This window comes from Protomyctophum parallelum (assembly GCF_964188405.1).
Source record: "Protomyctophum parallelum genome assembly, chromosome: 9".
Lineage (NCBI taxonomy): Eukaryota > Metazoa > Chordata > Actinopteri > Myctophiformes > Myctophidae > Protomyctophum > Protomyctophum parallelum.
Window position 1 is genome coordinate 17,994,785 of NC_139706.1, and position 25,833 is coordinate 18,020,617.

At 42.3% G+C, this 25,833-nt stretch overlaps 2 protein-coding genes across 3 annotated transcripts in view; one reads left to right on the forward strand and one right to left on the reverse strand.

The window, feature by feature from the left end:
* col4a3 (collagen, type IV, alpha 3) overlaps positions 1 to 6,255 on the reverse strand; it is a 71,157-nt gene extending 64,902 nt beyond the window's left edge. Inside the window, exons 1-2 of the mRNA XM_083773596.1 lie at positions 6,071 to 6,255; positions 5,502 to 5,572 (exon numbers count right to left, since the gene is read on the reverse strand). Coding sequence (XP_083629722.1) covers positions 5,502 to 5,567 — 66 coding nt within the window. The 5' untranslated portion in view covers positions 5,568 to 5,572; positions 6,071 to 6,255. The remainder of the gene's footprint in view (positions 1 to 5,501; positions 5,573 to 6,070) is intronic.
* A 171-nt stretch (positions 6,256 to 6,426) lies between these two features.
* Positions 6,427 to 25,833, forward strand: part of col4a4 (collagen, type IV, alpha 4) — a 106,444-nt gene continuing 87,037 nt past the window's right edge. For both annotated transcript variants that reach the window (XM_083773772.1, XM_083773773.1), the window contains exons 1-4: positions 6,427 to 6,778; positions 7,517 to 7,643; positions 10,527 to 10,569; positions 22,263 to 22,334. In XM_083773772.1, the coding sequence (XP_083629898.1) occupies positions 7,597 to 7,643; positions 10,527 to 10,569; positions 22,263 to 22,334 (162 nt within the window). In that variant the 5' untranslated portion in view covers positions 6,427 to 6,778; positions 7,517 to 7,596. The remainder of the gene's footprint in view (positions 6,779 to 7,516; positions 7,644 to 10,526; positions 10,570 to 22,262; positions 22,335 to 25,833) is intronic.

The following is a 25,833-nucleotide window of genomic DNA, read 5'->3' on the forward strand; positions in this document are numbered from 1 at the left end:
GTGTGCACCTCCGGGTCGCCCCCTGACCAATTTGGTGCCCTGGTGGAGGCAAGATTTGACCCGGTGCCTCACTTGTTGCGTTCTACCTGTATCCTTCATTTTAAAAACAAAACATTTAATACGGCAGTCTCTTCATGTAGCATAACATAATCCAGCATTTTGTTCCACAATACTCACAAGAGCCTTGAAAATAATTTATTTTCTAAAGCTGTAGGGAGAGAGAGATGAGATGACATGGAGGGGGGGGGGGGGGGGGTGACGTGACCTCTCTGACAGTCTGATGCTTCAAATGTATCTCACGTATTTTCACTTTCAAGCCATACTATAATGTGACCATACAGTAAGAACTAGTAGAGAATGGATGACCTATTCATTTCAATGAAGTTGTGCATGAAGCACCCGGAAGTACCCTCTTTTCTTCCGCATTTGACCCAAGGTACAGTAATTAAAAAGAAGACACGGCCATCGACGTCAATTCCGCTATCCAGCAATTCAAGCCGGCGAATGTGCAAACTGCAGGCCTGAGTTCAGTGGAATATATTGATGAGGGCCATGGGTGGACCAGCTTATGAACACACATGAACCTGAAGAATTATCAACCACATCAAAGCACATGTCATTGTTTGGGCACTTTTATGAGTAAGGATAGGGGCTGCACTCAAAGCCAAAGAAGTGTGGGGACGACAAGTGAACAGGGGCATATTTCATATGTTTTAAACATTAGCAGGGATTTGGGTAGCTCCGTTTGGAACCTCATATCTACGCTTTAGCTTCGAGAAGAGGTTCCATGTCAGGATATCCCTGCATCGGTAGAATGGGGGTTGAGCAATTAAAAAGCATTGGCGAAAACCCTTTTCGCAGTATCGTTATCAAAAAGTAAAAGTAAAGTAAAGTACAAAGCTTCTGAAGTCAGCCAGCCCAGTGCCATGTTTTCCCAATGCAATCTTACGGAAGCAGACGGTGCTTGACTGCATGACATTTTTATTTAAGCCTGATTTAAGCAGTTGTTTCACCCCTGTCTTAAAATGTTACGTGCTTGTCCTAGTAGTAGTAGTAGTAGTAGTAGCCATAGTGGTAGTAGTTGTACCAGTAGTACATGGAAATGTCTTTCCTGGACTAACAGTCAGCTTGTTTCATTTACCTGTTTGACGTAATAGTTTCATTAAACAATCCGCTGGAGAGAGGGAGCGAGAGGATCACTCTGTGTGTGTGTGTGTGTGTGTGTGTGTGTGTGTGTGTGTGTGTGTGTGTGTGTGTGTGTGTGTGTGTGTGTGTGTGTGTGTGTGTGTGTGTGTGCGTGCGTGCGTGCAACGTGCGTGCGTGAGAGAGAGAGAGAGAGTGATTATTACAGGAAATAGACAAAATATACGAAAAATTCAGAGAATGTCATTCAGGAAATAAAACACTTGCACGCACGCACGTGCTTTTCTGTCTGTCTGTTTGTCTGTCTGTCTGTCTGTCTGTCTGTCTGTCTGTCTGTCTGTCTGTCTGTCTGTCTGTCTGTCTGTCTGTCACACACACACGCACGCACGCACGCACACACACACACACACACACACACACACACACACACACACACACACACACACACTTTTCGGGAAAAGGTAAGTCGAGGTTCTTAACATAAATCTATCTAGTCTATTATTCCAGTCATTTCTGTCTCTCTTCGCCAACAGTATAGAACTAATCAGATCACAGATCAGCAGCGTTAGAATCAACCAATAGTAAGGGTCTCAGACTCAGATCCTAGATCAACTATGTTACTAACGAGTACATGGATCTCATCCTTGTAGATCAGCGAGACTACAATCAACCAACTATAATGAGTACACAGATCTCATCCTAGATCACAGAGCCAATAGTAAGGGGTAGAAGGATGATCAGACCCTAGATCAGCAACATTACAATGGTCTAATACCCACTAATAATGTATAAACAATTAATACAATACAATATAAATTATGTTATTCTCTGAGGTTAGGGACGGCATTACCCCAGAGGTACATATAGGCAGCATTATCTTGGAGGTCTGCAACCACTAACAAGGCTCTCTATAACAGCAAGCCACAATATGGTCTCTCTCTCTCTCTCTCTCTCTCTCTCTCTCTCACATCATCCCAGTACCAAAATCTGGAGATTTCTCCAAGCTGGACAACTACCGTGGCATCAGCCCGATCACAAATGCACAATAGCATGATACTACTGAACAGGATATGGAGTGCTATTGATCGACACCTCAGCGGAAACCAAAATGGATACAGAGAGGGGAGAACTAGCCCGGGTTCCAGATTTTCAGATCCGCAGAACACAGCGCATCAGGCTGGAACCCAGGCTATAGGGGAGAACCACGTTAGCCCCAGATCCTTGCCTTGTACAGTTACAGAGGATAAGTGAGGAAGTGAAAAGGAACAATGTAGCTGCAGAGTTGTGCTTCATCGACTCCAGGAAGGCATTGGAATCTATGGTAGGCCTATATACACAGAGGAATGATGATGAAAATAAAACTCAAGGCCTTCCGCTGTAATTCCCAACCCAAGCATTGGGAGAAGCATGTAATGCTTCACTGTATTTCTCCCATAGAAGGTCTACAAGACACCTTGCGGAAACCCTGGATGGGCGCTAAACAATTGTCATCATTTCCAATTGAACTTGTTTATCATCTGTGTCCTGAATGCGTTTTCTCTCCTGATTGGATACAATTGGTATCCCGACCTGATTCCCCAGTGCCCCCCCAGTGTCCCCCCAGTGCCTCCCCAGTGCCTCCCCAGTGTCTCCCCAGTGCCTCCCCATGTCTCCCCAGTGCCTCCCCAGTGTCTCCCCAGTGCCCCTGCAGTGCCTCCCCAGTGTCCCCCCAGTGCCTCCCCAGTGCCCCCCCCAGTAAATGATTACTATCAGAATATATATCAGAATATATACTGTAGTTATTTAAAATAATATTACTTACACTACATTTGACAATTACTTACTTACTTACTTGGTACTTACTTACTTACTTAATTATTATTTTCAATTGTTTCCAATGTTATTGTTATTTAAATTACTTTACAGACATAACAGCAGTCTAGACTGAACGTCTTTCAGCCTTGAATATGAGCAAGGAGCTCTCTCACTGCTTGATCTCCTCATCGAGAAAGAGAAGATTTTTTTTACAATAAGTGATAATACTGTTTCATTAATGTTATTCCACGTCATACATGGTCATTGACTCGTTGATACACAGGCGGCGGTATCAGATTTTAAAATCTGTTACATACTGTTTGTACATGTAAACCTGATTATCCTGAATTGTTTTCTTTAATTAAAATGGATAAACAGTTAATAGTTCATCAATTTCTTATTGATTTGGATGTTAAAGGACCAATTCACCACTTTTCAACCTATCTTCATATAATAGGTTCTCACTAATAATCATGATGAAATGGCACAATTCTTTTCTACTCAGTCTGTGTCTCATAGGAGGGCTGTGGGCAGTTTAGAAACCGTCCTTCAGTGACATCATCATTAGGCAAAAATGTTTCGATTTTTATTATCGTGAGAATGATGGCTTCCATTTTCGCATTGCAACTTTTCAGGACTAGAAAGCCTGCAGTTTCTATTAGCTTGTATTCCCCATCGATGATGTCACTGGAGGACGGTTTCTGAACTGCCCACAGCCCTCCTATGAGACACAGACAGAGTAGAAAGATATTGCGCCATTTTTTCATGATTATTAGAACCTATTATATGAAGATAGGTTGAAATGGGGTGAAGTGGTCCTTTAATGTAAGATTTTGCCAATGAAATAAAGTGGAATATGCTCTGTATGGAACCTCGTACTATAATGCTCAATATCTATACATTTCATATTCATAAAACCCAACTTTTGTCACACCATCACTGAACCCAGGTATATTTTTATATTTATAATGTATTCCATAAAAGATATTTCTCATCAAAATATATTAAAATACAGCAATACATGGAAACTTGAGGTACTCTTCTTTAATATTTCAACATGAAAAATGGTCATTGTGGGAGTATGGGAGTATGTGATTTTTCTCTATCACTCTATCATTAAACCCGGGTGAAATTCACATGAATTGCCTGCCTGTACAAAAAAGAAAGAAAAAACAAAACAAGGATGTGACCAGGGAAACAAACCTACCTTCTATGATGTCATTGAGCATAATGAAGCTACCCACGGACCACCTCAGACATCAGCAACTTTATGAAAATCATAATTGTCTGGGACACAATGAGTGTATATCTGACAAATCACTGAAATCAGTAGGTGGTATACCAAAAAAAGTGTTTTGTAAAAGGTTTGTTTGTCAAATAGAGAGAAAAGTACTGCCATAGCAGACAACCCGCAGCACTCCAGGTTCAAACAAAATCCTTCTACGTAGGTGCAAGGCTCGAAGATATAAATTGAGGTGAAAAAAATGCCAGCACTCATTGTATATGTCCTTTTACATGACGCGTTTCGGCTTGTATGGCCTTCCTCAACACTGAGAAAGGCCATACAGGCCGAAACGCTTACGTTTTCATTCTCAGAGGTAAATAAAATCATGTAAAAGGACATACAATGAGTGCTGGCATTTTCTTCACCTCAACTTGTTTGTCAAATAGAAAACCAATGAAGGGCCTGCAGGCCGCTGGCAACAAATCCCGACGGCCTTTGCTGCGTGTCACTGCCCAACTCTATCCTCATTTTCCTATAAATAAAAGCATAAAAGAAAAGAAAAAGAAAACCAAAAAAGGCAAGTGGAGTGGATGGAGTCAAGCTGGTTCAAGCTGGTTGAACTCACCGTTCAAGTCGTTTCATTTTCACTCAGTGGTGGAAATGAACACGACGTCTGCTGTGAGACTGTTGAAGCTTGATTATAATACTTTATGAGATTAAAGAGGTTTTATTTGTCACATGCTCATAAGTATGTGCAGTGAAATGTTGGTGTGGCGTACTTGACCAGACTGTGCTAACAAAGTCCAACATAAAGTAGGCATAATGCAAACAGGCAGTAAAGGTTATACAGGGTGTTACATAAGTAAAAATGTGTAGTGAAAAAATAAAATAAAATATAAATAACCTTATATGTTTAAAAAAAAACAGCATCATAATACACAGACGTTATAGCTATATGCTGTAGCTATATCCCAATTGCTGAAAATGTTCTAAAGTCTGCTTTGTGTAAATAAAGTGTGGTGTAGACTGTGGTGCATTCATTCTCTATGATTTGTTATAATGTCATTATGAAGGGTGTGTGTGTGTGTGTGTGTGTGTGTGTGTGTGTGTGTGTGTGTGTGTGTGTGTGTGTGTGTGTGTGTGTGTGTGTGTGTGTGTGTGTGTGTGTGTGCGTGCGTGCGTGTGTGTGCACGCGTGTGTGAGACACAGAGAGAGATTATACATACAGACAGACAGACAGACAGACAGACAGACAGACAGACAGACAGACAGACAGACAGACAGACAGTTTAGTACAACTATATTAATTTCACATAATAGTGATAGTGTTGTTACTTACATTATGCCCAGTGTGTTCAGTAGAGACAGCAGTCAACAGCACAGCCAGGACGACAAAACCTCTCATTTCATCTAATAATCACAAATGTATTATTATTATTATTATTAGTAGTAGTAGTAGTAGTAGTAGTAGTAGTAGCAGCAGCAGCAATATTATTATGAGGTTTTTCAAATGACACAAAGGTTCTGTCAACTATTTAAGTCTACATTGCAGCCTATAGTGAGCTACTATATATATATATATATATATATATATATATATATAGGCAAGGCAACTAGCCTACTTCTAGAGTATCCTGGTTTACTGGTTTATATCCTTCAAACAGTGCTACTTCAGGCAATCTCTCACAATTACAGTGGAATATGAATCACCTGCTGCAGCCTACTGCACTGTCTGTCTGTCTGTCTGTCTGTCATCTACATTTCTACTAGCATATATAGTAAGCCTACCAGCATAAGCATGATAACTCATATTAGACACTCTATCGTCCTCACTGTTATCTTTACTTTTAACTTATAAGCTAGGTTACTTCTTCTGCTACACAAATTGGAAAATTAGGCTATACTCACTCGTTGATGATGTCTGTCAGTTGTATGTCGTTGACTCGTGTTGTCATCAAGCCACACATGTATGTCTTTATATCCCAGTAAAACAAACATCCGTATGGACCGTGTATCAATCTGTTTGTCTGCTATCACCACAAAATATAGACAACGTTCAGGTAAAAAGAGAACTCTACTGGATAACACACACGCGCTCTCTCTCTCTCTCTCTCTCTCTCTCTCTCTCTCTCTCTCTCTCTCTCACACACACACACACACACACACACACACACACACACACACACACACACACACGCACAGACTGCACACGTGCGCGCGCGTGCGTTTGTGCGCCTACAGCTTCTCAAAAAACAGAAGGCATACTACTGCTGCTACTTGTCTACCGGCGGTGGTGGGAAAAGTCAATCGCTAATTGTTTGCAGGTTATATACTATCACGTTTAAAAGCCTGCAGAATACTTTACAATACACGTGTTAATTCAGGTGGAAAGGCCGGGGGTAGCAGTAGCCTGCAGTCCGTTTTCTCTTCTGTTGCTCTTTCGTCTTCTAGCAGGTTTTCTCTTCAGAAGGATAGAAACAGCTCTGAACTTTTAACAATTACACGACTTCATCATTTTCTACATCTTGTGAGTGGGAAAGTGATGGGGTTGGGTTTTTTTAACTGCTTTTGGATGTTTCACACCAAGTGAATCGAGGACCTCGTATGAAGTATAGGGTAAGGCATATTTGTTTAATACTTGTAACTGCATGTACACATGGCTGCATGGTTATTATTCGAGTCATTTATGTAGCCCAGTTCTAGGCCTATATTCTATTAAGATCTTGACTAAAGTAATCATTTAATGTAGCGAGATATTTTTTACTAGGAAGTGAATCAGTTAGAGGTTAGGCTACAATAAACCAAAAGCAAATTATACCACCTTGAATGATGAATGTATTATTGAATGTCAGAAAATGTATTTGAATTACTGTTACCAATCATTACATTACAGCAATACTATAGATTAGCTACCCATACCATCCATCTGGAGTGTCACTATAGGCCTATACTGTTATACTGATGAGTTACCATTACTTTTACTACATCTAGTTCTGGCTTACTATTGCTACTATGAGTTATTCAAACTAGAGTTACTATTGTCATGACTAACACGTTACTCTTACTAGCCTACTGGCCTACTATTGATAGCACTACTGCTACCTACTACCTACTTATTAGTTACTATTGCAAAGTTATCACTACTGTGTGACACTACAGCTTATATCCATAACTTTGCCTAGAGAGAATGCAACGTTATTCAGGAGGTTTTAGTGTCTTACTCTACAATGAGTCAGAGTTATTATAGAACCTCCAGCCCTGATACTATATGTGTTTGCTGGATCATACTGTATCTGCTTAAAAGGTGAAATATAAATGAACGGTTCACATGTGTTCTACTCAACAACTATGCAGGATTGGTGGAGTGGTGGAGTGACATCCCTGGCTGTGAACCAATCAGAGCTGATAGAGAGGTGACAGGGTGGCGTTGGAGGATGATGATGATTTCCTGCCCCACCACCTCTTTCAACACAGCACTTTGGTAAGATATAAATAATTGTTACGAAGTGTTATTCTACTGTATAAATGCTTGGCGTGCGTGCGTGCGTGCGTGCGTGCGTGCGTGTGTGCGTGCGTGCGTGCGTGCGTGTGTGTGTGTGTCTGTGTGTGTGTGTGTGTGTGTGCCTGCGTGTGTGTGCCTGCGTGCGTGCGTGTGTCAGATCTGGAGAAACGTCCAACCGACCGACTTCAAACTTGATGCATATTGCACCACCGAAATCACCAATATCAACCTCGCCAGCTGAAAAACTATAGGCTACAACAAAGCACTCTCCTCGCTCTCACAAAAACAAAATCTGTTTCCTACTACCTGTACTCCACCCACTGGCCCTGGTACAGTGACCAGTTCGCCACCTCAAAGCCAAGGGCCAGCAGCTTCAGCTTGACGGGCCGGCAAGGAAAACATGGTCTCACTGTTCACTCTGACACTTACTAAATCTCACCAACAGCAATACAGAGATGCCCTCACCAAAGCATGCACCTCCCACACTATACTCCTCCGTCATCTAATCTGGCAGCAACAATCCCAAGACAGACACACTTCTTCACCATAAGCAACCTCCTCAAACCCATGAACACCACCTCATTCATCACCAGTCAGACTCACCACCAGTAAAAGTGAATCATTTTTTATAATTATTCCGATAAAAAATCTACACCATTCAATCAGAACTGGCTACCTTTTCCACCACCACCACCTGTCCCCGAACATGCCCCCCCTCTACTCTCAATCACCCACTTACCTCCTTTACTGAAATCACCACATCTGACCACCCTAGTCATAGCCTGTCTCCCCTCACTCCCCCCCACTCATCGCCAACGTGACTCCTCTTTGTCCACTAGCTTTGTCCATCCTGCCCCCCCCCAAGCTGGCTGCCATCACCCCCATTCTGAAGAATCCTGGTCTTGACACCAACAACCGCTTAACTACCGACCCACCTCCGATCACTCCTTTCTCTCCAAAATGCTGGAACGAGAAGTTCATGCCTCTCAACTCAAATCACCTGGATTGCAAGAAACCTTCCAATCAACTGAATCCAGCTTCCGTTCACAGCACAGAAACTGCTCTCCTCAAGGTCACCAACGACCATCCTTCTGTCCGCTGACTCTGGTTCCCTCTCCATTCTCATCATCTACGATCTCAGTTCCACCTTTGACACCATCAATCACTCCATCCTCATCTCATGCCTACGCTCCTCTTGGTCTATCCGGCACTGCCCTCTCCTAGATGAAGTCATACCTCTCCGACCGCCAACAGGGCTCAGTGCTTGGTTACCTGCTCTTCATCATGTACATCCTACCTCTTGGACAGATCCTCCACCACCACAGCCTTCAATTTCACTGCTATGCCGACGACACACAACTCTACCTCTTCCCCCACGACCATCACCACAGCCACCCACTTCACCCTCACCACCTGCCTCACAGACATACAAAAGCTGGATGCAAAATAACTTTCTCAAACTTGTTCTGTTGTTGATTTTGGAAATCATTATCATTGGCCCCAACTCCAGAGACCATATCACGCCAGTCATCCATGATCCATGACCACCACTGGCTGCCCGTCAAACAAAGAGTACAAGGCATTGTACAAGCAGGCTCCCCCCTTCCTCTCTGACCTCCTGCCGGCCTCCTGGAGGTTCCCACAACCAGGCTTCATTCCTGGGATGACAGGGCCTTCTCTGTGGCCCTCCTTAATCCCCTACCTTCAAAACCCATGTACGACTTTATTGGTATCGAAGGGGCGAAGATCGCTTATTGTTTTTGTACTCTATCAACTAGTGTTGATAATTCCACAAATCCCCATTTATGGAGTACCCTGATGTGAATACAATGCAGTCTGACATGGCCAGACTAATATCACTGCATAGATATTTTTGTTCGGTTTCAGGCTAGCAGTGATACAGCAGCAGTAGTAGTAGTAGTAGTAGTATAGTAGTAAGTAAGTAAGTAAGTACATTTTATTTATAAAGAACTTTTCAAAACAATTTTACAAAGTGCTGTACAATGGACACAATATAAACAATCAAGTTAGAACAAGACATAATAGTGTAATAATAATGCAAAAATACAGTACAAGGATTAAAAACAGACATACAAGAGGGTCAGATAACAACATGGGGGAAATGTTTATGAACCTTTTTTTAATTTAATCTGCTCTAAAAAATGTCGACTGAATTTGTGGAAGACCTTTTGTCAGAGGAACTGGGAGGTCTCACATTGTCCTTGGGGGGGGGGGGGGGGGGGGCAAAAGATCAGTAATATAAAGTGGGGCCAGTCCATGTAGTGCTTTAAAAGTAGTTAAGAGTATTTTAAAAATCTATTCTGGCCTTAATTGGTATAGCCAGTGCAGTGCGGCTAACACCAGGGTTATGTGTGCTCTGCGGTTGGTGTTGGTAACGATTCTGTCCGCCACATTCTGTAGGCTACTAGTTGAAGTATAACGTAGCTAATGAGGGCCAATGGTGAGGATTTCCTTTAGTCTGCTGTTGAGTTGTAGAAAATGTTTTGCCATTCAATTGTTTAGTACCGGTTGCCGCGCTACGAGCTTGTAGGTCTGTTATTTTTGAAAAACCCGTTAAAATGTGGCGCAAATCATTGAATATATATTTCAGAGCGAACATTTTTAACTAAAATATCTGGGGGGGTCCCTGGAACTACATATTCTGAGATGGGAACTGTGGCCTAATAGAGATAATTCTGGGGGTCCTTGACATGAAAAAGGTTGAGCACCGCTGACATAGAAACATGGGTTTTTCAGATTTCTTTTTAGGATTTAGAAGCCTTTTTTTAATCGACCTCAGTCCAAAATGGGTTAAAAGCAGAATTGATTACCATTGCTAATCTACAGTGTGCTTGTGTTCAGGTTTCTGATGCTGCTGTTTGTTCAACAACACACCGTTTCTGGGGTGAGTACCTTTTTTATTTGTTTTTAAATTAATTAATTGTCATTGATGCGTATAAATTGTTTCATCATGTATTTGTGTACTGATACACTGATACTGATACTACTACTATATATTGCTATAGTATAGACTGCTATCATCCTTCTCTTCTCTTTCTATCTCTCAACCATAACCGTTATCAAATCAGACACTAGACACTGCAAAGAGGCAGAGAGTGAGAGAGAGAGAGATAATGAGGGCAGATGTGAAGTTAGACAACACACTGGAAATAAACAATGTCTCTGTGTGTCTGTGTGTCTGTGCGTGCGTGTGCGTGCGTGCGTGCGGCGTGCGGCATGCACGCACGCGCACGTGTACACGTGCGCGCACCTAGCCTAAACAACAGATTTTATCATACCAGGACCACAGGAATATTGTGTGTGTTATTATTTATTCTCTGATCTGAACCATGTACTCCTTATACTATTGGATGATTGTAGTGTCACTAGGATTTTATTTGATTTGAGACGATTCTACTCTATGGCTCCGAGACACTTTCAAAGAAAGAAACAAGAGAAACAGTTGGATGGCACTTACACCCGCCTTCTAATCAGAGCGCAAAATCTGTCTTGGAAGAGCCACCCATCGACTGATCTAATATATGGCAACCTTCCCCGTGTTTCTTCACTAGTCCAATTCAGAAGAACACAGTTTGCCGGCCACTGCTACAGAGCTGACAATGGGGTTATATTCTTCTCTGGAGTCCTGCCTCAAAGCAGACCAGAGGTAAGAAACTGTCGTACCCTGATGTCATCGCTAGGGACACATGCATCAGAAAGCAGGAACTGGGGATGGTAATGAAGGACCGGGAAGTCTGGCGTGGCGTTGTGAAATCCATGATCTCGACCGCGGTCGAAAAATGATGATGATTTGATTAGTGTACTTACATTTGGTTGCTCTTTTGTTGTAATGTTAAGCTTAATTTATACTCTGTGAGAACGCATCATTGGGTCCACATTTGGACAGTGGCACTGGGCAGTGGAGTCTATGTTGTCCTGGGCAATGGGAACCAGGGAAGTGCAGAGAGTGTTAGGCAGGGGCTGAAATCCCGTAAGAGGGCTCTTTTGGATAAAACAAATAACGAAAATAGCAGATATACAGATCTGCCATTTTCGCGGCGCAACCCAGCACTCTTTAGCTACTGGAGATGTGTGAACGACATGGATTTCGAAACAAATTTGTTCAACACAAAATTCAGTTCAGGAGACTTCGGGGGGGGGGAAAAGCAATTACCGGTATCCTGAATTCTGGTATGGCATGGAAAGGAAAGGAGTGGCATTTTGCATTTCTCTCACCATAGTAAATGCTGCGTTCATGGTCTGGAGAGGGCAGTACTCTCAGTTGTTTTTTACCAAAGGGTAAAAGGGTGTGCACGTCCCTGATGGGAACTCTGTGACAAAGTGATGATTTTTGTGGCACTGGTTAGCAGAGGAACCTCTGGTGCTGGGCAGACTTATCAGTGTTGCTGGGCAGTTGCTGGAGGCTGTATAACCCAGGCTGGGACTGGATTGGCATCATAGGGGGCAAGGCGAGCCTATAGTAGTAGAGTTTCTGTCATTTGCTTGCACTACAAGCCAAGGACCTCCCCAAGCCAGGTATATAGCTTAGAGCAGCGGTCCCCAAACTATTTTGTCCGTGCACCCCCAGTTACCTCCTGCCCTAGCTGACAGTCGCCCTAGCTGACAGTCTCACACCCCCCAAGTCTCGTGTTTGGACCGAAAATTATACATTTTTATTAATGTGATTATGGCAAATAATCACAGAATGTCACTGCACTGAGAGTCATGCAGCAGGTATACTCCCACAGCTGCTCTATACATTTCCTTACAACAGTGTTTTAGCAGATTTTGCCGTTTGTGCTAAATAACACCATAAAACCGCCAATACTCCGGGGGCGCCCGCTAGGCCCAAACTGTGGTCCAGGCGCATGCCACATATAGGCTTTGGCCTGACGGTGCGTTGCATGTTCGTGTCCCATTCATGAAGACCTAAGCATGTCTCTCCCCTTCAATAAAGGCAGAAAAGCCTAAAACAAATTGCCAATACACTTTGCATGTCGTGCACCCCCTAGAGGGCGTTCGCGCACCACAAGGTGTGCACGCACCACAGTTTGGGAACCCCTGGCTTTAGAGTATATATTAATAGAGACGGCACTCAGAGGAAACCCTGAGGCGAAATGGACATAGTGGCCGAATTTGGTATTGCAGCGCTGGCCAAATTCTGGACCGTTGGCTATCATTGCGCACGTTCATGATGACACGTGAACGCTGTTTCGTTACGTGAACGCGTGCAATGATAGTTAGCGGCCAGAGCGTTCGCGATTTTTGGCCCCAATCCATCCCAGAATGCACTCTGTTCCTACCCGGGAAGGAGGAGTGAAATCGCCTCATGCGCTTTTGAGCAACTTAATGCAAGTGGATGGGAGGAGAAATCGGGTGCCGTCTCTATTAATATATACTCTAAGGTATATAGGTCTTGGCCTGGGGCCAGCTCAGGATGAACAGGAATTTTGATCTGGCTAACAGAGATTGGTCAGCAGGCTCAGAGGCTGGTCGTTCAGCAGGGCAGTGTTGGGGAAGGCATGGTTGTGAGCTATAGTGGCCTCAAGACAGGCAGGCAAGGCTGCAGGCTCATGTCTAAAGAAAGTCTAAAGTCCGCCTTACTTTTGAAAAGCTGCATGCACAGGATTTGTTATTTTATTTTTTATTTTTTAAATATTGCTTGTTAGATTTAAAAAAAAAAAAACGTTCTGAGAGTGTCATCTTTGAACGTGGGCTGGCCGGATCTGCATGTGAACATTCACTGCAGGCTGACCGATCTGATCAGCTCTCGGATTAAGGTTATACGCATCAATATAATAACAAAAGACGCACCTGTTGTAGTTCTGATGATGTTATAGTTCCGAAAATAAACATACCGGTATAAAACATTATATAAATCGGAGCTTCCTGCAGCTGTACTGCTCACATTCTGGTGTTTCCAGAATGCGTGCTATACCCACGCACGCACACACACATGCATGGTCCCACGCGTGCGTGCGTGCGTGCACACACACACACACACACACACACACACACACTCACACACACACACACACACACAGTGAGTGCACCGACATTACACAATAGGAATGCGCACAGACATTATTTAGGGTGTGTTGCTTTTTTAAACTCAGAACGGGCACTCACTTGATGAGTTTGATTGTACTCATATCTCATATCTCCACGAACGAATACCACAGAATGTCTGGATTGCAATAATAAACATTTATGTCTATGACATTTTCCATGAGAAAGACAATAATATAAAGACAATGCCAGGAAAAAGAATATACCATCGTGGTGTTATAGGGTTTGTCTGGATCGCACACATTACACGCATCTTCCTATTGCCTATAAATAACAGTCATCATTCAGCACTTAAAATCATCACATCCCTGTACACTGTGTACAGTATCTCTACAGAATGCACGCCTACACGCTGGGCTCAGAGAACAGGAGTTATAAAAATACTAAGCGGTTTGAAAATACTTTAGCTATTGAAAAATAGCAGATCTACAAGCTCGTAGGCACCGAGTGCCGCACTACGAGCTTGTAGATCAGCTATTTTAGAAAAATCGTGAAAACGTGTGGCAAATCTTTGAATATATATTCTTTCAGAGCGAAATTTTTTAACTCAAAACTTTGCTTCTGGGGGGGGGGGGGGTGGGGGGGGGGGCCCTGGAACAACATATTTTCAGATGGGGGTTGGTGGCCTATTACATATAATTTCTGGGGTCCTTGACATGAAATATTGAGCACCACTGATATAGAAACATAGGTATTTCAGAAAACTGTCATGATTTAGAAGACTTTTTTTTTAATACCATGTTAGAGTTCCTGTGAACCGAGAATAAGTTTATACGAAAACAAAAACTATTCCAGGCAATGAATCATCCATGTAGTTTGAAAACATAGAAGTTGTCATCATTATCTACTTTTTGTTGGTCACCGGAAAAGTTGCAGTATACATTGTGATGGCCAATTTTCACCATAGATGTTTACTGTACATGTTGCAGTGCATTGTTGGGGGGGAATGGAGTTTGGATGCTGCATGGGATGGTAGCTTGTATTACAACAGGACTTAAAACTGTCATCAGTTTCTTGAGGCTGTATTGTTCCCATTATTGTGTTTCCACATCATGTCTGTGTCAGGGCTGGGCTCTGAGTACAACTAGTACTGTCAACAACATGCATGCTGTTCTAGCACTCCCACCTACAAGGGAGATGCTGCAATTATTAGGCTTTTCGTTTTTAATTAAACGAGAGAAAGAAGGGTTGGGGGGGTTCTCATTATTATTATTTGTTTTTGTGTTTGTTGTTCTTTTATATATACTAGCCCTTACCCGTTGTGAGATATTTGCCCCCCCCCCCTTGTGGCCGTGGGGGGTACTGCGCCCGGGTGCGTTTGTAATTGACTAATACATTCATTAATAATCATTAATGTGTCAAATCGAAAAAAGTGCTTCGTTACGCCCTCCATATTCATATGGTCAATGCCTGTGTGAAAAGTGGGAGTGATTGGTGCAGGCAGTAAGGAGCTACGGCAGTCACAGTGACACACAGACACACAGGCAGACAGACATTGTTAGAATTATAGTATGATAGTATGATGATATGATACATCTTTCCCCTTTTCTCTTTGAAGTGGGTATAGTGTATGGATGTGGGTAAAGTGACTGTTTGTGGGTGTATGAATGTGTGAGTGGGTTTAAGTACTGTAAGCGGTAGTGTCTGAGTCTGTACTGTATATTATGTTTGTATCCACACGTGTATATGTGTGCTTGCGGGTACACATACAGTGCATGGCATACTGGCGTGGGTATGCTCACAGGTGTCTGTTAGTATTACTACTTGCCCTAAAGCTGTAAATAGCAGATCTCAACGCATTGTCTTGCGCGGACCAGAAGGACAAGAATTGTCCTCTCCTGTGTGTGTGTGTGTGTGTGTGTGTGTGTGTGTGTGTGTGTGTGTGTGTGTGTGTGTGTGTGTGTGTGTGTGTGTGTGTGTGTGTGTGTGTGTGTGTGTGTGTGTGAGAAAGAGAGACAGAGAGAGAGAGATACTTACACAACAGGGCCATGTGTGCAGACATTTTGAGGGGCTGTGCTCTGACATGAAAAAACGGCACTCATTTCATGTTGATCACATTTCCAGGGGCAATAATAATAAAGACATTGGCAGGCAAAATAATATCATGGGGTGAGATTGGTCTGATTCACTCACAACATGTATCTTCATATTGACTATAAACAATCTACTTTAATCTGGCATAGTGGTTCCCACCTATTCTGGATCAGGGCCCACTTGAAAAGCATGTTTATAACTAGAGAAAGTGCCCCTCGGGGCACAGGTCTCCACCAGGGCAGGTCAGGTTGTGGGCTCCTGGTGGCACTATAATAGGCCAACGTGAAAAGTGTTCCATTTGTTCTTACACCATTGATGGCAATTGGATGATTTGAGGCATTTTGTTGCAGAAATGTGTTTTGCAAAAATCCACCTGTTGGTGGCGCTATAACAGGCCAATGTGAAAAGGGTGGGATATATTCTTCAGCCTAGTAGGAAAGTCTGCGAAAGATTTCACGTAAATTGCACGCTGTGTTCATGATTTGAGGCTTTTTGTTTCAAAAGGGCCAATCCTGAAAACTTTGAAAGCCAATGTTAGCCAATCAGGATGGAATATGAAATATCGGACAGATCCATCTTGAACACATGACTATAGAGATAGTGTGAAACGATTTGCGGGATCTTTGGACAGAATCTGGAGGAGTAATAAAAAATAATGTTTTTCTAAATTCGGCCTCCTGGTGGCGCTATAACAGGCCGTTCTGGAAATTTTGGGTCAGAGGTTCATCGTTGGCATCCAGGGAGTGTGTGTGCAAAATCTGGCATCGACCGAGTTAACGGTGCCGGAGATTAGCTGTTCACAGACAGACGGACGGACGGAGTGCCTTCGGCCTGGTGGGTGCGTGAAATGCCAGCTGATTGATTATTGTCTCTCCCCATGCCTTCGGCCTGGTGGAGACAATAATCAATCAGCTGGCATTTCAGTTTAATTATTCCAATGCCAATCCAAGTAGTTTAGCAACTAGGATGGCAAGCTTTCGTCACCTCAGCTCTCAATGTTATTTTGCATGGCTGTTGTTGAACACATACACAGGTGCTGGCAATAATACTAGTTGGATACTGTTTCTCCCACAAGCATTTCCTCGTGTTTCTAGTTCATTGAAACAATGTCATGCACATTTGTCGACATTTGTTGACTAGATTTAGAAGACATTTTTGAAGCTCTTGCTACTGAAATGATCGATTATTTACATGGAGAAATCCCGTCATTTATTTAACATGCATCGCAATGGGTGAGAAGGAAAGCTTGCCATCTGTCCTCTCTGTTGCTAAACGTGCCTATTGGACAAGGACGGGTTGGAGAGGGACTTAGCAAAGGGCTAATTGGAACACTGTACACTTGAAAAGTGAAAACTCATTTTTGCAAGAGACAGACAGAATACCATGATATTTTTTGTTACATTTTCAGTATATCAACTTTATATTATCAATAAAGTGTTTTGCCGCCCAGGCCGTAGCGTAACGGTCTGGGCACCGGACTGGTAATCCAGTCGCAGTGTGCCGCGGGTTCGACTCCCGGACCCGACACGGCCTTTACTGCATGTCATCCCCCCATCTCTCTCCCGTTTCCTGTCAGCCTACTGTCTGTCCCTTCAAAAATCAATAAAAGGCGTAAGCCGCAAAAAAATATCTTAAAAAAAAAGTGTTTTGCCAATTATTTAGCAGCTGATCCCCGCATGATTCAACAAGCCATCAGATCCCTATTCTCTACAGCACTGGTTACCAAGGTTTTTATTTTACTTAGAAGGCCCCTTCCTCTGACAAAAGCTGCGACCGACGGCCACAAAAGCTGGACCCGCACGCACAGTCGCACGCGCGTTCCGTGCGCACACACACACACACACACACACACACACACACACACACACACGCACACACACACACACACACACACACACACACACATGCACACACGGGGTCTGATCCTTGTAATATATACTGTTGGTTGATTGTGATGTCACTGATCTGGGATCTGAGCTTGTTGGAGAGGTGACTGAGTTCACCAAAGCTGTCTGGACTGTTATCAAGGTGTGTGTGTGTGTGTGTGTGTGTGTGTGTGTGTGTGTGTGTGTGTGTGTGTGTGTGTGTGTGTGTGTGTGTGTGTGTGTGTGTGTGTGTGTGTGTGTGTGTGTGTGTGTGTGTGTGTGTGTGTGTGTGTGTGTGTGTGTGTGTGTGTGTGTGTGTGTGTGTGTGTGTGCGTGCGCGTGCGTGTGTGCATGCGCGTGCGTGTGTGTGTGTGTTATCTGATGAACACTCTCTGCGCTCTACACTTTTGATTTGTGTTGACATTCCAAATTTCCAACCTCCGTGTGGTCGTTTTGTTTGGTGAAGTTCATTTGATCTATGAGAAGAGGAACAGAATAATAATAAGAACATCCATTCTGTTTTGCTCTGATTTCGGCTACTGATCTGTATTTGTATTTTATCTTACCACTAAGAGTTCTTAAAAAAAACCCACAAAAGATATCGTCTTTTCCAGGCTGAAAGCTTGTCTGGCTAAAAGGGGGGAAAAAATAGAAATTATGACATTTGTCAGGTGAAACAAGCGATGTCTCCGTTGTGAATCGGTCCCCCTCGTTTATATATGTCTATGGTTGCAGAGCGTGGTCTGGGTGCAGACCTCCCGCGGCTTAGGAGGCAGCCAATCATTACTAAGTCGCGACTACGTGATTGGCCTGCAGCGTTTCAGAGGCGTATATCTATTCTACGTCCGAGCATAGACATGGCAACCACCCTGCCTGCCTCTGTTTGGGGCCTACCGACACTGCCCGTCTAGCCCCAATAGTCTCACCAGACTGTCCTCCAAGACGCGAGGTCACTCCGTGGTGGGAAATAATACAAGTATAAGTACAAGAGAATGACAGCTTGGTACCCGCGACTTGTAACTTTAATTTTTGTAGAAAACTAATATTGTTTGTGCCGTTTGCTTTGATTGAATGATTGAACATGTACGTCGTATGCTTTCATTTGGGTGTGTTCTAATTAAAGTGTTAGTGTAGATTATCGTGTATTAATCTAATTATAGTAAACTAATACTATTATACTAAAAAAAAGATAAAGATCAAGGGAAAAGAGACCTTTTTACAGTACAATTATGCTTCAAGTTTACACATGTATACAAATAAACAGGCCAACGGCATAAACAGTATTAGTTTGTCTCTTCTACAAAAATAAAAGTTACTGTCGCGTGTGCCAAGCTGTCATTCTCTTGTATTATAATTATTGTACTTGCATTATTTATTTATTTCCCACCACAGAGTAACCTCGCGGCAGACCATCCAAGTATCCAGCATGTATCTTCCACCTCGGAGACAGTGGCTGTGTCGGTATAGGCCAATCAGAGGCAGGCGGGGCATTACCATGTCTACGCTCGGACGTAAAAAAGATATACGTGTTTCAGAGTATGGGGTCAGACTCCCATTGGCTTAGGTGGCGTTTCAGAGTATGGGGTCAGACTCCCATTGGCTTAGATGGCGTTTCAGAGTATGGGGTCAGACTTCCATTGGCTTAGGTGGTGTTTCAGAGTATGGGGTCAGACTCCCATTGGCTTAGCTGGCGTTTCAGGTGACTAGGTCGCTTCATTTCATGAGATGTCAGGTTTCACAAAAAAAAAACCTGTTCTCCACTGGATGTGGGTCACAAGCTCTTGTTAATAATCATACTATAATTCTAACAATGTCTGTCTGCCTGTGTGTCTGTGTGTCACTGTGACTGCCGTAGCTCCTTACTGCCTGCACCAATCACTCCCACTTTTCACACAGGCATTGACCATATGAATATGGAGGGCGTAACAAAGCCCTTTTTTCGATTTGACACATGAATGTTTTTGAATTTATTAGTCAATTACAAACGCACCCGGGCGCAGTACCCCCCCCCACGGGCAAATATCTCACAACGGGTAAGGGCTAGTAATAATAATTTAGCAAGACCTAATTTCTCCCGATGTGCAGGTTGGTGCCTTGCATGGTTTCCCCTGCCATTTGTGTGAAAGAATGTAATGCACAATCTACTGTATGAAAAGTGCTTTGTTTGGATAAAAGTGATATACAAATTTACCAATTTATTTGCACGTCCAACACACTCACGTGACATCATCATTCCCTTCCCCTCTTAGTGTGTAACAGGTGTGACATCACTGTCGTTAAAGAATGAGTCATACGTCCTATGATGTCTGTATACTTTGAATTATTTACCACTACATTGTGTTGGCTAGTAGGATCATTCTGAAATGGTACATGCTAAAATCTGTAAGGCTTCCTCTTGTTCACGCAAATAAAATGTGTAGTAAAGTATTGTTCAGGTGTTTTTTTAATTAGGGATCACATGCAGTGTGCCAGCATCCTGTCTCATATACAGTAATACCGGTAGTTTACTTTTAATATTAGCAAAGAATGATAATATAAGATATTGCTTGTTCCATACGTGAAATCAAGAATACAAACCAGAATACATTTGAATTACTGCATGTTCCGTTCGCTGTCACGTCTGGATAAGATGATTAATGATGACGTGAAAAAGGTATTTAAAAGCACTGAACAACTCATACAGGTGTTTTCAGTCCAGGGTCTTTAATTAGCCTACAATTAGTGCAGTTAGCAGCCTACAAAAACCATGGATGACAGCAACACAATATATGGCTCAGTAAATAGTATTATCTGCAGTAAGGAGGCAGACATTGCAGACCACGACCACCATACATACAGTACATACCACTTCTGATCCAGCCGACCACAATACTTGCGCGCTCTGCTTGCGCAAGTAATGAGGATTTACAGGTCATGTGACACATTTTGAACAAGAAACAAGTAGTAGAGGAGTGGGTCAGATCTGTTCAAATGACCCATCCGTTTTGGAAATACAGATTATTGAAACATGTTTCTGAAAACTGAACTTCTGAGAAAGCATTTATATAAGTTTTTCTTTTTTTTGTTGTTGGCCTAATTAATCCATTTCAACCATAGGATAGACATGCCTTCATGTTACTTATTTCCAGTTCAAATCTGTATGCTGATCCAATCTGGACCCACAGACCCACACGGAGTTGCGACACTCACTTCACACGGGTGTGATTTATTATTTTAAACGAAAATATCCGTTTAGGAAAAGATCCATATAGGTGTAGCCCCAGGCCTTACATTGGACCTGGAACGTGTACCAGAGATTATGTTGTCAATATGAATTTGAATAATACTACTTGTTGTCAAGATGAATATGTACTGGAGATTGTTTTATTATTATTATTATTATTATTTATTTATTTTTAAGATATTTTTGGGGCTTTTTGCCTTTATTGATTAGGTTGACAGGAAATGGGGAGAGAGATGGGGGACACGCTGTCAGGTTTAAAGTCTTCAACCCCTGGAGACTGTTTTGATGAACTGGAATCAGTGTTGTTTTTGGCAGCAAATTTAGATTTTAGTTTTAGTCATATTCTCTTGAATAGTTCATTTAGTTTTTGTCACATTTTAGTCACCTGGAATGTTTTAGTGTTAGTCTAGTTTTAGTCGACTAAATGTCATAATATTTTAGTCGACTAAATCTACAGTTGACTTAGTCGACTAAAATGTGTTTTGGTGGGCCTTGAGGCCGTCGTAATGACTGATTTTACACTTAAAAATAGCAGATCTACAAGCACACAACACGTCATGCTGCGACGCGCTGTGAGCTTGTAGATCTGCTATTTTCAGCATGCAACCAAGTGTAAAATGACTTATACTGGATCTCTTGTCCACTAGTCCCTTCCTAACATTTTAGTCTAGTTTTTATTGGTTGATGAAATTGTCAGTATATTTAGCCATCATAGCTTAGTCTTCATGTAGTTTCCATTTAGTATTCGTCAGTGAAAAAAGGTAGTCGACGAACATTTTTCGTCATAGTTTTAGTCGACGAAAACAACACTGACTGGAATATAGCCTAAACTGTAGACTGTTATGTTGTCAATAAGAACTACTCTTCATGTGACCACCGCGCTCTAACTTTAGGTGCGTTACCCGTTCAAAACATATCAAATAAATAACGGTAGTAGTGGGTTGCACACACCAAGACTTATTTTAACTGAAGTCTTGTTGTATGCGACCCACTACCGTTATTCAGTCAATAAGAACTAGACACTCACGCAAAAAGGTGAGAAGAATTGTGTGAAACACAGGCCAGCTACAGTATAGTAGCTACGACTTGGAGGGTCTGGTGGCTGGTGGTATATGTCCTGTCTCGAGGGGGGTCTGTGGTGCTGCAACACTGCGTGTCATTATAACATCATAGAATGTCTTCCTCTGTGCATGTCGGTTTTGCGGCGTGCCCGCAAAGCATGGCTGCCCTTGTTTGCATAGTTTATTTCTTTGTGGCGGTGCATGCACATCGCATGACCTTTTTTCATGTATTTACTTGAAAATGTCTGATAGGGACAAGGCAAGGCACGTTTATTTTCTATAGCCACCTGTTTGTGTTGGCCGATGCTAGCAATGCTAATTTATTTGATTGTTTCTTGGTTTCCAGGGCAACAATTTGGAACCGTGCGGAGGGCGGGACTGTACCAACTGTCGCTGTTTTCCTGCCAAGGGAGCCATGGTAAGACAGCGCCACTTACATGCAGTGGTGAAAAAAGTACTCAAATGTTTTACTTAAGTATAAGTATCAATATTGCAACATAAAACTACTCCATTACAAGTAAAAGTTCGGAATTCAAAATGTACTTGAGTGAAAGTACAAAAGTATTGGCATCAAAATGTACTTAAAGTACCAAAAGTGAAAAGTACTCATAGTGCAGAATGTCCCACTTCACAAGTTCAAAATGTGTACAAAATGTTTTGAAAATAGCCGAGCTATAAGCTCACAATGCATCGCGGTGCGACACATTGTGAGCTTGTAGATCGGCTATTTTCAAATGGCCAAAATTGTATATAGGGCTGAATTGTTTAATGTATGTTTTGTAATGATAAACAAAATCTACAAAGTAACTATAACTAAAGTTTGTAGTGGAATAAAAAGTACAATATTTGGATTCGAAATGTAGCGGAGTAGAAGTAAAATCCAATATGCAATATGTAGACCACAGATATTTCCATTTAGGCCTACATTGATTAAATTTATTTCAATGTGAGGATAACATAGAATCAGATTTTGAAACATCGTACCAGTTAAATGTGCATCACATATTCTTCTGCAACTGTACTGCCAGTGATTGATTGCTACTAACCTTTGTGTGCATGGCTTCGATTGCTGTAACAAAGAAATTGGTCCATTGAACAGAGTTGTCACTACACTCAGTTTCCAATGGGTGTCAGCCATCTTAAATATTTATAATTGAGTGTTGATTTCTACACAAGGCATTCTTATTTGAGTAAATTTTGTGTGTTGCTTGTTTGGATTTTGAATCTTTACAGTATTATGAAACTTAGTAGTCACTAGGGAGCTATACCCAGCAGCACCACACAATCTTCTACTCTTGGTCACGAAGGAAATATCTGTTAGCAGTGGAAAGTGTCTGTTAGCAGTGGAAAGTGTCTGTTAGCAGTGGAACGTGTCTGTTAGCAGTGGAAAGTGTCTGTTAGCAGTGGAAAGTGTCTGTTAGCAGTGGAACGTGTCTGTTAGCAGTGGAACGTGTCTGTTAGCAGTGGAACGTGTCTGTTAGCAGTGGAACGTGTCTGTTAGCAGTGGAAAGTGTCTGTTAGCAGTGGAACGTGTCTGTTAGCAGTGGAACGTGTCTGTTAGCAGTGGAACGTGTCTGTTAGCAGTGGAACGTGTCTGTTAGCAGTGGGAAGTGAGCAGCTTCAGGTTCCTCTGAGTTCACATAAGCTAGGATCTGAGCTGGTCTTGTCATGTGGGCACCATGCGAGACCAGTGGTGGAAAAAGTACCAAAAGTAAAAGTACTCAACTAAAAAGATATAGGTCTGAAGTGGTTAATGTATGTTTTGCAATAATAATCAAAATCTCCAAAGTAACTAGTAAACTAAAGTTTTCAAATAAATGCTGTGGAGTAAAAGTACAATATTTGGAGCCGAGCTGTAGTGGAGTAGAAGTATTTACTGGAAATACTCCAGTAAATACCTTAAATTTGTATTAAAGTACAGTACTTAAGTAAATGTACTTAGTTACCTTCCACCACAAGAGACAATGAGACAGACAGTGAGACAATGCGTAACTCCTTGATATGTAAGATGGCGGGTATATGATATATTATCCCCTGTAATGCTCCATAGGCCTATTCTGTCTATACTCTATACTAAGCCTTGGTCACACGCAGGCACATGGAGACTGAATAACAGTTGGTTATTTACTTGCAAAGATTATAGGAAGAGTTTTGCTTTGAGGCAGGCTTGTTTGGTGACCATAATGAGCCAAACCTTGACCTGCAGAGGTTCTGGCATCTGGTGGACTTGAACCCCTGACCTGACGGGGCAGTAGAAGAGGTCTGGGCAGGCACCATGGCACCTTTTTCGACGAAGCATCGCGTCTAGCTGCTTGTTTTTAGCTTATTATGTCTCAGAAAGATGCTTCTCTCCTTTACGACACTGCATATAGAGGACTGACACACTTTCCCCTCATAAACACACGCACGCACGCACGCACGCCCGCACACACACACACACACACACACACACACACACACACACACACACACACACACACACACACACACACACACACACAGCTGTTCATAGACTTTCTCTTTAATTATCAGCTAGAGAGTTAAGGAGAGTGAGAGAGGACAGATGAACAGACCCAGTCTCTCTCAGTAATTAAAGGCATAGCCGAGACACCTGGTCACCCTTAAAAAAACCCATATACTGTTAACATGGTGACCGCCTTTTGACCTCAAAGAATCAGAATAACCTCTGGAGAAATCAACTCCGGGAGGTGATTGGTTAGTCAGTGTCATCAGTCACTATGGCAACAAATCAGCTGATCAGCTGGCTAACAACTGACTTAACTAGAACTGCACTCTGTAAAAGAATATGTGTCAATAATTGTTTTGAAATGACTTAATGTGCTGTAAAGAAAATCAATAAACATATGTTAAAAAAAAGAAAGAACTGCACTCTGTCGAGCGGCAACTTGCGCGCAAGTACTGCTGACGGTTACGGGTTTCAGGTGGTGACGTAATTAAGATATGTTTCAATATTGGTTGGGCAACAGGTAATGTATGTACTGTATGTATACTTGTTTTATGTAATCTGAGACCTATCTTGATTACGTCATCATCAACAGCCAATTACATCATCTTCAACAGCCAATTATAAGTTATAGACCACCACGACCACCATATGTATATACATGTACATACTACTACTTTCGGTACAGCCGACCACAGTATACTACTTTCCAGTTACATCTTAATACTCTGATTACATACATGTATACATGCATACATCACCTTTTGCCCACCCGACTTTGAAACATATCTTTAACAGCCAATTAGAAGTAATATGACCACCATGACTACCACGACCACCATACGTATACATACCACTTCTGATCCAGCCGACCACAATACTTGCGCGCTCTGCTTGCACAGGTAATGAGGATTTACAGATCATGTGACGCATGATCTGTATATTTAAGGGAGAGGCAAACATTTTGAACAAGAAACAAGTAGTAGAGGAGAGGGTCAGATCTGTAAAATTGACCCATCAGTTTTGGAAATACAGATTATTGTTTCTGAAAACTGAACTTCTGATAAAGCATTTCTATAAGTTATCCCCCCCCCCACAATATCTCAGCTCAAAATATATCTTTGGAAAAAATGAAGTATGTTTGATATGCTATTGTGCATGCAGTTGACATGTTACCCGATAAATGATTAAATTATACATTTGTTACAATTCATTTGGGTTATGGTTAGCTGACACTGATGGGACGAGGAGCAATTTTTGTTTCAACAAGTTAAGGCGTGATGACGGACAGCGAGGTCTTCCGGTTCATGAGATGAGGCACCCCCAAACGAGTGTTGGGGTTAGGGTTAGCGATAATATGGAAAAGTGCTTTACAGAGCAATGGAGAAAGAAAGAAAAAAAAAAGAAGAGAGCCTACAACATGGTTTACAGCCCCAAGCCCTGACGAGAGCAG